Source organism: Mytilus trossulus, chromosome 1, assembly GCF_036588685.1.
Source record: "Mytilus trossulus isolate FHL-02 chromosome 1, PNRI_Mtr1.1.1.hap1, whole genome shotgun sequence".
Classification (NCBI taxonomy): domain Eukaryota; kingdom Metazoa; phylum Mollusca; class Bivalvia; order Mytilida; family Mytilidae; genus Mytilus; species Mytilus trossulus.
The window spans coordinates 97,283,733-97,297,826 of NC_086373.1; the positions used below are offsets into that span (position 1 = coordinate 97,283,733).

Below are 14,094 nucleotides of genomic sequence, written 5' to 3' on the forward strand. Positions count from 1 at the left end.
TTTTGTTTAATTATAGTTATTAAAAACAACAAACAATTAAAGTACTGTTGTGATTGTAAAAGTGTCCACAACCTTTTTTGACAAACCAGTTTCTATCCTATTTATTATGGCAAACATAATTATAAAGGCTGGTTCATAAAATAAAGAATACTAGTTCACATCTGGCTAATACTATAATAGAATATTATATACTTATATGAAAAAACTGTGTATTCTGTGAAAAAAGGCAAAGTTATATTGCATTTTCTAAAAAGTAATCATTTCCCATTCCTTATGATGCAAAATTTTCATAGTTTGCATTTTTTCTTCTTCATGAAAAGATACTTTATTAATATCATCTAGCATTTTAACATTTAAAAGGAGACCAAATGACTAAAATATAAGAAACTAGAGGTCATCATTGAATTATAATGTACACATGCCTTCAACAATGAGCAAAATCCACACTGCATATATAGCATGTTCTGAAAAGCCTGACATGTCAAAATGTTAAACAATTCAAATAAGAAATGAACAGCCTGTTTTTTGTTTTAAACCATTGAAATAAAATAAAATAAAGCAGACATCAACCATCAATATTCTGATTATTACATACAAGGAAAATAGTATGGAACATGTTCATCCATAAATATATTAGGATGTTTTTATAGTTCTATAGTTACTATTGATTATTTTTGTCTAGCCTGTGAATTCTGTTGCAGAAAGCTAGATTTTGGGATAGTTTCATAGTATTCAATGCATTATACTTTTTATAAGGATGGCTTTTTGGTATGTGCATACCTTACAAAGTCCGAACCTGAATAATCCAGTCGTTATATGAAGCTCCCTATCGATCACTACACCTTGAAAAGTTGAGAGAATCATAGACGGTAAAGGCTTGAATTAATCGAGTTCACAAAGTCCTTGTGACTATCAAACCTTTTTCATTTGACCTTGACCTCATTCCATGGCTCAGTTAACATGGTTTAGTTTTCTTGGTCAAGTCCATATCTCAGATACTATAAGCAATTAGGTCTACTATATTTGGTTTATGAGATGATAATGATATTAAGGTGTGCATGCCCAACTGGCAAATGTCCTCTGACCTTGACCTAATTATTTTGTTTATTTTGAAAAGCTTAAAGAAAATAGTACTGAAACAAAAATTCCATAGAAATTACAAGACAAGTAAAATTTCAAGGCCTACAGGACAGTGTCCAGAATATGTCTTTCCATGAGAAATCTAAAATTACTTGGAATATACTTTATCATTGAAGTATATTATAAGCCAACTATCTCAAATTTATGTTGTGATCCTGTGTGAAGTTACTGAGTGCAATCTGCAGAAGTAAAAAACTTTTGGTCAACCAGCTAAAGAAACTTGTCTGTTTGTCAGATCTTATACAAACATAAAGAAATTTACCACATCAAAACCTAAACTAGATACTAGACACGTCGCATAACAAATCTTGATTATACATTTCAAGTAAAGTACAGAAATATTTGTGCATAGTAATCTACTTATTATTTAATTGATGCAGAAATGAACAAAACACCCACACACATTTGACATCTGCCAAATCTTGGACCAACATTGTGAAGTTACAAAGTTCTACATTAAAACAGGTTAAGGTTTTGAAGTGTACTGACCCTTTACTATATTTAAAAACAACCATTTAAATGTAAAAATAAACCCACTAAAAGGATTAATTGTTTGAAATAAGAGTATCGGGATGACAATCCTCGTGTTCTAAGAGATGTTTGAATATAGCCTTTATTAGTTGGATTAAATAGGAAATCTACACTTTGATAGAGAGGGTATTAACAGTACAAACACTAAGTCAATACATAGTGGTAGTAGATATCTAACAGACAAGAAATTGACAAGGTTGTCAGAATTGACGTCACTGTGGTGGAACAGTTTGATGTAATGTTGATAACTGTTTTGATAGTGTCAATCAAAAATTGTCATAAATAAAAACAATTTTTTCATATACAAATTTTATGATCTGTTATAGTCATAAAGTTTTTATAAGATGTTAATGCTAAAAATCACACCTTTAACCTTTTATTACTGGAGGGTCATTTTAAAATATTTTTTTAGTAATTTTAGAATCTATAACTTAAAGCCATAAAATAATGTTTCTTGAATTTTTAAAAATATAACCCTTTCTTTATCTAGTAACACCAAGATATAAAATATTTAAAAAATTTACAAAACCCAGACCCATTTACATTTCTTATGATGGAGGGCTATATATTTGCATATATCAAAATGAAATTGATGAAATATAACAAATGAAAGTAATATTAGTAAACAACCAATTTTTTTTTAAAATTTATTCCTGAATTATCATTGCCACTAAAAAGCATAGATAAAAAAGCTAAAATTCCTGACCCAGGACTATGAAAAACACTTTAAATTTGTTGAAAATCTGATAAAATGAATTTAATAACAACTGAATATAGATAGGAAGGAAAATAAACAAAACCTGATCCGGTTTACTTAGTATGAATTATTTATTAAAGTTTTTTAATTTTTAAACTTATAATTTATTGTTTGTGACAATTTAAAAGTACTATGAGTTTAAATTTATATGGAGCATAAGTAATGCTCTAGTAAGTCCCAGTAGGTGATTTCATTGCTGATTGATAGTAAACACATGTTCTGAAGCTCATTTTAAATACATATAAGTTTTTATCTGTAAACCTATTGGCAGGAATTTAAAAGTTTATAATTTTATGCATTTCTTATAATAGTTAAATTTTGGTATAAGATTTTATAGTTTTTCCTTCATGTGAGAGAATGTTCACAAACTATTCAAAAGGAATATTTCCAGGTCAATAAAAAGGATGTTTAAAGAAGGAGACCTTAGATTCTAACATTTCACCTGTGTTTACATATTAGTTAAAGGTACAATTTCATCCCATCCCAATTTAAAAAGACCTCAGATAGTAACTTTTCACCTGTTTTTACATTAGTTAAAAGTACAATTCCATCCTACCACAGTTTAAAAAGAACTCAAATTCTAATATTTCACCCATTTTTACAAGAGTCAAAGGTAAAACTCCATCCTACCACAATAAAAAAAATAAAAATGATTTAGAATAATTGTTCCATGCAATATATACAGTACCGTATAATAAACAATACACCTTTTAAGGAACCTTTAATGAAAGAAGGGTGAATAAATTACATATGTTACAAGTTAGTGTTTTACTGTCTACTGCCCAGTATTGAAGATTGATTAACACTAAAATTGATACACTTCATTAAATAATCCCACATATCACAACTAGGGAAGTTTTCAGTAATTTACAGCCGATTTATTATTGTATCAAAATGTGGCACAAACAGCTTTCCATGTCTGTAATGAAAAAAATCATACTACAGATATTTAAAGCCTAATAAGAAAAGAAAACATGTACTTGACCTACATAATTCTTTTTCTCTCTATTACAACAAGGCTTTGTTAAAATCCTTTTAAAGTAGATTATTTGTGTTCAAATTTTGTTTGAACTGCTCTGATGTACATGTACATATTATTTATGTACCAGTATTTAGATGAGCATGCTTGACAGGATACTTATTTGTACAAATATTCTTATAACAAATGGGTTATTTAGTTTGGCCACTTGATTGGGAATTTTGTTATTGAAAGAATTTTGAAATGAATAAATTTTATGATTTGATTTTGGTGTCATAGATCTTGTTTTAGTATGTAATGTATATTTATTTTTGTAGATTTATATGAGTATATTTTGGCAAGGTGGACGACTTGGTCTGGCCTATTATGATATAGAATCCACACAGATACATATGATGATGGACAGTATTGAACATGACGACTTTTCTCTGTTACAGCGAGGTAACAAGCTCATTCAATTAATCCAAACCACTTAAATCTCTCTTTTCATCCAGATGATGGATGACATACTGCCTATATAAGTTTTCATTGCAAATTACTATATGTAAAAAAAGAACACACATTAAAGAAAAGATATTTAGAAATAGTGACAATATTTAGAAACTTTCTTCTTATATTAACTTTATTATTTCATCACTGAATCATTAAAAGCTGAATCCTAGTTGTTTATTTTTGCCTACTATAATAAAAAACTATAATAGATGGACAGAAACTGTGTTAAGCAAAAATGAACAGTAAGACAAAATCTACAAATAAGTTAGTAAGAGTGAAATCTTTAATTGACTCCTTAATTAAATTATCGCCCTTTAATGACAATTTTTTACCAATTTTTGTCATTTTTTTGAAAGCTATAATAGATGAATAGAAACTTTTGAAGGAAAACTGATCAGCGAGATAAGATACCTTAACTCTTTATAAAGTTTCTCACCTTTAATTATTATTTTTACTAAACATGGCCCTTATTTAGATCCTCTAGTTTTATACATAGTGTGAGTGGATAGGGGTCCAACTAACACTATTTCCTAGAATTTATGTCAATCAATCTGACTGAAAGGAATGTAAAGATGTATAGTTAATTTTCAAGTGATATGGTTTCATTACTTCTGGTTTAGTAATCTCTGAAAATGAAATTATTTTTTACTACAAGTACAATTAAAAATTTTGATATTACTCAGTCCAATGATAAAATGGTAATTCCAGGGTGGTGCCTTGATCAATTAGATCAGATTTTATTTATAATATAGAAGATTAATGAAGTAGTAAAATCAATTTGTTTGTAAATTACTAATGAATCAGAAATTTAAAGGTAAATTGATTTGTTGACAGATGTCAATGAAGTCGTGATTCATCATCTGATACAAAATATGTAAATTTTTTACATGTAGCAAATTCCTCAAATAAAAGTATATAATACTTCATCATTGCCAAGAAAAATGACTGAATTTGAAAAATCTTAGTCACTTGCAATTTTGAAATTTTGTCAAAAAGGGGAAATAACTATGAGTGTTTTTATTACTAATAATAGAAATTGATCATTAGTTATCTCCCATTTGATTGTACCTGCTTGTGGTGTTACATGCTCCTTGTCATAAACATGTCTCTATATCCATATATATTTATTAATTCATCTCTGTGATTCTTTTTATGGTTTTGTTTTAAGTATTTTCCTTTTTCTAAATCATTATGCTGAAATTTTGCAAAAGATTGATGAAATTAATTTATTAGGAAATTAATGATTTTTTTTAATTCAAACTCCCTTTGAACCTGTCAAATAGATAATCAAAAGCCAATCGCATCCAATAACCTTTCTTGGTGTAGTCCTATCTTCTTTTAGGAAGGCTCTTTTTTGAATTTCAAACAAAGCTTTTCCTGTTTGTTAAAAAAAAAGTTTGAATAAAAGTAAGGGTACTATCAAATTAATATACTATGAATTATATGACATGAGTAAATTTTCACTCATGAAATTTTGAAGTTAACTGAGTTCGAGATGTATTTCAGTGTACATGTTTGTTTCTGTAGTTTAGATAATATATTATATTCTAGTGATATTTTTTCTCTTTCATTTATATAACATGCTATATTCTATTGTATGTATTTCCTTCTGTTGTATACATATTAATGTATCTTTTTAACATTATAAAGTGATACGACAGATAAATCCTGTGATCGTTGTACTGAGTTCTAAACAAGATGACAGACTGATTAAAACACTCAAGCCTATAGGTATGTTATATAGGTGTTGAAGGGGTCAATGTTTTACATTTATATTAAAGAGTAACAGGTGCTCCCGTAATGAAAAAGGTAAAATTTGAAGAAAGACTTCCCTCCAAAACAGACACTCAGACATGCTAAAATTGATGAATTTAAAACTGATAATAAAAAAAAACATATTTCTAGTGCTAAATATTTTGGCTGTTTAAAGATCATCAATCATATATACACTTTTTAATTTTTCCTTATTGTTTTTAACAACTTTAAAAGGGAATAGAAACCTGAGGCTATCAGTTTCTGTTTCACAAAGTCTGAAGGCTACAATAATTAAGTTCCTGTAATAGATTTAACAACTACAGGCTACAATAATTAAGTTCCTCTAATAAATAGACAAACTTCAAAGGAAACTTTATTTCCCTATATATGTAATTGGTTGTTGTAAATCAATATACTGACTTCCTTATATGTATGTAAAACTGGTTTGGTTTTACATATGTTAACATCTACATATATGCAAAATTAACAATTAAAAATTCAATGTATCTGTCTTCAGGTCATCTATCAAACTGTATAACACAATCATATTGGATTATTTCTGCTTGAATTTAAAAAAAGAAATAATCAAATAAATAATGAACTACCAATAGTAGAGCTGTTTTTAAGTAGAAATGAACTAGATTGATTTCTAAATTTGTTAAAATTTTCTAAATAATGGTTATTTAATTGTAAACTTCTAATGGCCAATAGAAAACTAGATTTATTCAGTATACGGTTTGGTTTCACTTAAAAACTAAAACTTTTATTTTAATTGTGGTTTTGTAAGTGTTTTGCTTTCCATTTAAACTTATTACGTAAACATACAATGTTATTTGAGAAAGGAAGTCACAATACTAAACAAATTAGATAAAAAAAAAATCAAATACATGTAGTACTGAAATTTTTACCTGAAAACTGAAAAACTAATGTATTTCAATTAATATTTAAAGTTTATAAGTTTGATTGTTGATTTTCGGTTCTAAAACTATATGAGCTATGCTTTTAGTGTAAACTGCAAAATGAGTGAAGTGGAAAGATGTATTTCCGTAAAAATTTGAGAAATTCTCACTACATGATTTAGAGTTATTTTGCCCCTAAAATTATTAAATATCAATTTTTAGCTCACCTGGTCAAGACTGCTATTATCATCACTTGGCATAAGTTAACAAAAATCTCTGGTTCTTTAATTACTTGGTGAATCAAAACCAAACTTGACCTACACCTGCATATATGCAGTTATTGTTCAATAATCATAACTTGTACAAGAAAGGGAGAAACTTTAAAATCCAGAAATGATGAGAAAGACGCCCTTCATGTTAGTCAATAAAATTGAGAACAGAAATCCTGCAATCTAAGGTTGGCCTCAGCTGGACCCTAACTCTGTCAAATCTTTTTCTCTATTTAGGAGTTTTTGTCACTAAATGACAATTTTGACCAAAATTAACATAATTGTAATCATGGCAGACATTGTCATTCAGCTCCTTGTAAGAGTGGTTAATCTTAATAATGATATTAATAGGTGAGCCTGCATATTTGTTATGTCTATCTATTTGTTTGACAATGTGCATTGTCAACCAAACTCCTTAGCAGCTAGACAGATATTGATTAAAGATTGAAGAACACGATTTGTATGTGCATTCAAAAATATAATCTCAGTCCTACATGTTCAAGGGAAGATTATAATAGAATGTATACATATTGCAACATACTAATAGTGTAATAGGACAATGGATTTGAGATCATTCCTATTTTTACTTTGTTTAATTTATTATAGTTACTATGGAAACAGAGGATGAAGCTGAAGATGTTTTACAGTTTTTGCCCAGCATTGATTTCAGTATGTAGTTTTATTACATGGCAAACTAGCTTTGCATTAAGTTTATAAATTTATAATATTTTTATTTTCTAGAAAGCCAGTAAATGTTAACATTCATCTTGGATTAACTGAATTCACTTCCACTAATGCTGGTTATTTAAAATGAGATTTTATGTGATATAACATCAACCAATGAAATTATGTTCTTGAAACTAATATGGCACATACAAAAATATCTTATATATGTGGGAATTTTTCCCTAGAATGATATTTTAACAGATTTGGAAGGATAGATGTCAAAACGAATGCATGGTGGACCCACAATACCTACACCTTCATAAGATAACACTAGTACAGCTGATTTCATTGAGTGTGAAGCCAAGGCTAATAAATATGGTTAGCTTGCTTGTTAGCTGAACCGTGAAGTCATTGTTAGGTCAGGTAAAAGCCCTTCTTTAAGAGTAGACTAGTCCAGCAGAAAAACAATTTAATCTGTCTGTTAGACTAGGCTACTTCGAAAAGAGGGTAGTTTACCTGACTCAACAATGACTTCACGGTTCAGCTAACAAGCAAGCTAACCAAATATATTACCTTTGACTTCACACTCAATAAAATCTGCTGTAATATAATGTGAATGTTTGATATTACAAAATGTTACAATTTTTTTTTTTTAAACTGTATTAACTAGGACAATTCTCCCATGATGTAAAAATAGTTCATGAGAATTGCATCAACATCAGTATTGAATAAATGTTTCAAATTGATATAGAGAGATAGGATTTTTTTTTAATTTCAGGTGCTGATATTTGTAAGAGAAGAATATTAAATCTCGACTTGCCATCTCTCCCTAAGCACTATACAGAATCAGAGAGAACTTTGTATATATCGTCACTGGTACCATTTGATAATCAATGTATGGTATGATAAACTGTTATATTGTTATTGTAGTAAATAAATCATTTTGTATTAAATGTTTCAGCCACTTTCCTTTTTCAGTTTGTTTATATTTCTTGAACTTCCACTGCTCCATCACCACCACCCTTCCCCCAAAAACAAATAAAAATGGTGTTGGGTGAGGAGTGTGGGGTATATACATATTACCATTTCTGCATTTAATATCTCCATGTGCCTATAAAATGCAACTACTTTAAACACTTGGATTGATATTTATGTAACTTCACACAACTGTAGAGCACTAGGACAAACTATAATCGTGGTTGATTAAAAGGGAGATAAATCAAATTTACCTGCTTCAACATTAGTTTGCCTTCCTACTCAGAGAAAGAGAACCAAGCCTAGTGTTTTAAATTTGAAATTCAACTTTCTGTAGATGAGGACCATAGTGTGAAATTCTGAATTGTTGATTGAGAGAACATCATTTAAAATATATCTATTTGCTATACTGGTATTGACGTCTTGACAAATGTTTCTAAGATTTTCTTGTCTTTTCTATCAAAGGTATAATTTGACCAGTGGTGAACACTTTAATTTTACAGATCAGAGCAACAGGAGGCTTGTTAAAATACCTGGAGAAAATGAGAGTTGGTATAGAACTTGAGGATACAGATGTCAGAGTACCTGTACTGGATATAAAAACTTTCACTTTGTAAGTTTTGACCTGTCAGATGCTAAGGTACTTGTATTAGACCGGAAAACTGAAACAGTACAGAAGTCAAGACTGATAGATTTTATAGGGGAAAATGTTTGAGTCATTATACCTGACATATTACAATATCAAAAATAAGTGGTGGATATCAGAAAAAAATCTAATTCATTTGAGGTCCAAAGATGGCTACAATTGTAAACTACTTTAGGTTTATATATCTAGATATAAGAAACTAATTATTGAAATAAATCTTTATTTCTGATTTCAGGGAAGACCAGCTTCTCCTAGATGACATTGCTTTTTGGTAAGTGATTTTGGAATGATTGATGGATGTCATTGAATCAGTTTGGGTAGTAAAACTAGTTATTACACAAAACATATAATAATTTTAAGAAGGTCTATGAACCCTCATGTTTTATTACAGTAAACTTATGATCTTCAATTTTAAAAAAGTGAGCCTTGACTGATTTGAATACTGGATAACATATAAAACTGGGAACATTTTTTTATAAAAACTTTCAAGTTGAATTTCATGATAATTACCCAAAAATGTTGAAAAAGAAAATCTTTTCAGTTGTCAAACTATGTTGTACAATTTACACTTTTCAAATAAATTATTCAGTGTAAACAATAATGTATTTTGACAATATAAACATAAACTTTACAATAAGATAGGTTCATTTAGATTGGAAAACAAGTTAGATTATTTATGGTCCATACACTTTTTTTTCTTCTTTCAGTTCCTTGCAGATTTTCCACAAAGAATTACACCCATCTGTGTACAAATCAGGACAAACTGGTGCAAAAGAAGGACTCAGTCTCTTTGGTATTATCTGATAACTTATTTTGGAGTTTTCAAGATCATCAAATTGTACATTGTGGTGATGATAAAATTTACATCGATGAATAACAGTTACATTGTTTTTGATTTTGTTTTGATTTTTTTAAGATATTTTTATCCTTGATATTTTAAAAGTTTTGCAAACTGGAGACAAGTTTCTTGAGAAGAACAAAAACACAGAAAAAAAGTACATAGATATTATTCCACCAATCTATCTCATGTAATAGTAAATTTATCGTATCATTCTGGAATAGCTATTTTTTTCTGTAGTCAAGGACAGATTAATGAACCATAATTTCGTGAAGTTTGAAAAGCCATTCCTATATATTTTATTTTGTGTTATTACACAGGTATACTGAACAGGTGTAGATCACAGATAGGTAGCAGGCAAATGAGGTCAGTGAAAAAAAATTAGAAATTAAAGTTTATACTCCATAATTCATCTGGACAGCAAATAATTTTAATGATAATTTACCAGCATCCACTGAAAAACAAGAAACACTTATAAACCACATTAACAACCGCTGAAAAATAGGTTCCTGACAAAGGACAGGTGAAAACAAATGCCGCAGGTTTGAATGTTTGAATGTTAAATTACATTATAAAATTAATGCCTTAATGAAGTGCTTTTACCTATAGTTATCAAAGGTACCAGGATTATAATTTCCTACGTCAGACACGTTTCATCTACATAAGACTCATCAGTTACGCTCATATCAAAATAGTTTTAAAGCCAAACAAATACAAAGTTGAAAAGCATTGGGGATCCAAAATTCCAAAAAGTTATGCCAAATAGGGCTAAGGTAATCTATTCCTGGGATAAGAAAATCCTTAGTTTTTCTAAAAATTCAAAGTTTGATTAACAGTAAATTTACAAAAATAACCACAAAAATGATATTCATGTCAACACTGAGGTGCTGACTACTGGGCTGGTGATACCCTCGGGGACGAAACGTCCACCGGCAACATAAATTGGACATAAAAATATAAACAAATTATGCATTGCTTTTCACTAATGTTCTCTGCCTGAATCTTGATAATTGTATTTGACAGGGTGTGGTTTTTGAGGCCATTAAGAGATCAGTCGGTATTGAAGCAGCGCCATGATGCAGTATCATTCTTCATCACTCCAAGGAACATAGAAATAGTGTCTGCTCTGTCTGATAACCTAAAACATGTCAAAGATATACAGGTAATTAACCTTAAACATGTCAAAGATATACAGGTAATTATTAAGTCTATTACATCAAAAAAGGTATTTATCTAGAATATATATTTAAGTTTCTCAAAGGAGATATACTAAATTACTCTAAATTCTGAAATTATTGCGATGTTTTTATTATTGCGAAAAATGTGACCCAATTATAATCGCAATAATTGCATTTTGTAATTTTTTATATGAATAAAATAGGATTTTTCTCAATATCGCATTTTAGTTCAAAATGACAAAATTGCAATAATTAATGCATGCAACAGTGGCGGATGCAGGAATTTTCGAAAGGGGGGGTGCTAGCCCAGGGCAAAACATATGTCCCGATTCAAATGCATTGATTGGCCAAAATAAAGGGGGGGTGCGCACCCTTGGAACCCCCCCTCTGGATCCGCCACTGTGCAATAAGTTCTGAATTTACAGTAATAGATAATTTCCTAGAGTTGTTACTAAATTGACTGTTAAATCTATACTACTAAAGGAAGAGACCTATTTCATTTTCATTGAGTCAAAACTCTGAAGCCATACTAAGTCGGAAATATTTCTGATATGATGTATAAATGTAATGTTTTGTACTTCCTAAATTTGTCTTTGTAACAAATTTTTATCCACAGAAAACGCCAATATTTGAGAAAATGTTTTAAATCAAAAACCATTATCATTTGGTGTCTTAACATTTTGTGCATGCTCAGTCGATGTACTGCCCGCAAAATTTTAAAACTCTTTGCCTTAACACAAACTCAATTGTACCACAATTATTATTTGAAGAATCTGAATAATATGTTACAACATAACCCGTAGCCAGGGGTGTTCGGGGGGTTCTGACGACCCCCCCCCTTGAAAACAAATAAGCAGTGTTAAAGTCAATGTTCTGTTAGAGTCGAGTTTGGGAGTCCAACGAACCCCCCCTTGGAAATTCCTGGCTATGGGCCTGTACAATTAGTTAAAAATTGACACGTTAATAGTGAGGCCTGCTAAATGTGATTCTTGACCTCCAAGTACATTTATTTTGTAAATATGCATTAGTCAGAATCAGCATTAAATGGCAGTAGAATTGACCATCAGTTGACATGAAGAAACAGAGAAATAGTGATGAGATTTCAAGTCTACTGAAATTTGAATTGAAGGAAACAGAACTGAAACCATTCAAGGGGAGATAACTTTAGTTTTCACATTGTAAATCAAATATTGCATATTTAGTTGATTTGACATTATCAAGCATACATGTAGCTGTTTTGTAAGAGGACATTATGAAGTGCATGCCAAAATGAAAAGCTGATACTTTTTTTATTGCAAATGTTCATACATTTAAAAAAACTATCTGCTTCTTAAAAATCCGACTTTGAAACAAAAATTACAAGGTGACTAGTTTATCTATCAAGCTTATTATTGAAATACAATGTTATTGAATTAGGGACAATCACTTTAACATTTGCTTTATAACTTATCTCTTATAATTTTGTGTTATAATGACTAGGATTCATTAGTTTGGTTTTATATTCCAGAGGGTTCTCTCAAGAATGCAGCAATCTCAGGCTTCAATTGGTGATTGGCAGGCTCTTTATAGAGTATGTATAGACTCTTTCAAATTCTAGCATGCAATAACTTTCAATGGAGCAACTGTTATTAGACAAAACTTTAATCTTAATTGCCTAACCTAACTAAGCTGGGTAAAGGGGGGGGGGGGGGTCATGAATATGCTGTGGGTGCCCTTTTGTCTGCATATTTTTGTCAGACTTTTATGAAATTTATATCTAATATTTATATATGCAATGTCTTAGACAAGTAAGATGGTAGTGCTGATTAGCTATTTTTATGCCCCACCTACAATAATAGAGGGGCATTATTTTTTCTGGTCTGTGCATCCTTTTGTTCGTTCGTCCATCTGTCCCGCTTCAGGTTAAAGATTTTGGTCGAGGTAGTTTTTGATGAAGTTGAAGTCCAATCAACTTGAAACTTAGTATACATATTCCCTTGATATGATCTTTCTAATTTTAATGCCTAATTAGAGTTTATACCCCAATTTCATGGTCCACTGAACATAGAAAATGATAGAGCGAGTGGGTCATCCATGTACTATGGACATATTCTTGCTTTACTCAAGTTGTGCCCTGTAAAAGCACTATTAAAGTAACATATATTTTTTTAACGGTGCTGAAGATATCTTCTTTTTTATTTGCAATTCATATTGTCATCACCATTATTTTTACGTAAGATTTCTGTTATGCCCCAACATCAATAGGAATTTATTGTCAGTTTTATATCTTCATAAGAAATATTTTACTTTTGTATAGACTGATTGTGTTCTATAAATAACCCACAGATTTATCTTTTCAGACCACATACCATGCAATAAGTATAGGTGACTTATGTAAAAGTCAGTCACAGTCTATAGATATATTTAAAAAGGTAAGTTATGTTTTATTTATATGACTTTCTGTGTCTAAGCCCTTTCCATTTACATGAAAGGAGACCTTTATACATCACTATATGTATATATTCCCTAAAGAGCAGGAATTGTTTGAAAAGTGAAAATAATTACTTTTAAAGAATAAAATGACATAGGTCAGTAAAGTAAACCTTCCGAAATCAATAACAGAAATTTTCTTACATATTTTTAGCTGAGGAAATAAATTGATTGTAAAAATAATCTAGATTTTTTGTCCAGTCAATGATAACTACGGTAATCAACTTTCTTTTTTTTTTTATATTACAGGTGTCTCTTAAATTTGGAGAGGAACTGCACAGAATTGCAAATCTGATAAGTAAAATTGTAAGTTAAATCAGTTTATACATAATATAACCATGATACAGAAATCATGATAAAATTCCAATTTGTAGATATTGTTGCTGCTTAATGTAACATAACAGTTTACCTAAAAGAGACACAAAGCAAAGATCTGTAATACTATAATAACAGTCTTAAGAAATAAAATTTGCTTACATTGCTCTACACTACTCTTTATA

General features: G+C 29.8%; 1 protein-coding gene across 5 annotated transcripts in view; it reads left to right on the forward strand.

Moving 5' to 3' along the window:
• LOC134692312 (mutS protein homolog 5-like) overlaps positions 1–14,094 on the forward strand; it is a 40,331-nt gene that overhangs the window by 8,520 nt on the left and 17,717 nt on the right. For all 5 annotated transcript variants that reach the window (XM_063552791.1, XM_063552785.1, XM_063552765.1 and 2 more), the window contains exons 3-14: positions 3,725–3,848; positions 5,550–5,630; positions 7,429–7,491; positions 8,267–8,388; positions 8,967–9,076; positions 9,345–9,380; positions 9,817–9,902; positions 10,268–10,313; positions 10,971–11,109; positions 12,633–12,695; positions 13,465–13,536; positions 13,844–13,900. In XM_063552791.1, the coding sequence (XP_063408861.1) occupies positions 3,725–3,848; positions 5,550–5,630; positions 7,429–7,491; positions 8,267–8,388; positions 8,967–9,076; positions 9,345–9,380; positions 9,817–9,902; positions 10,268–10,313; positions 10,971–11,109; positions 12,633–12,695; positions 13,465–13,536; positions 13,844–13,900 (999 nt within the window). The remainder of the gene's footprint in view (positions 1–3,724; positions 3,849–5,549; positions 5,631–7,428; positions 7,492–8,266; positions 8,389–8,966; positions 9,077–9,344; positions 9,381–9,816; positions 9,903–10,267; positions 10,314–10,970; positions 11,110–12,632; positions 12,696–13,464; positions 13,537–13,843; positions 13,901–14,094) is intronic.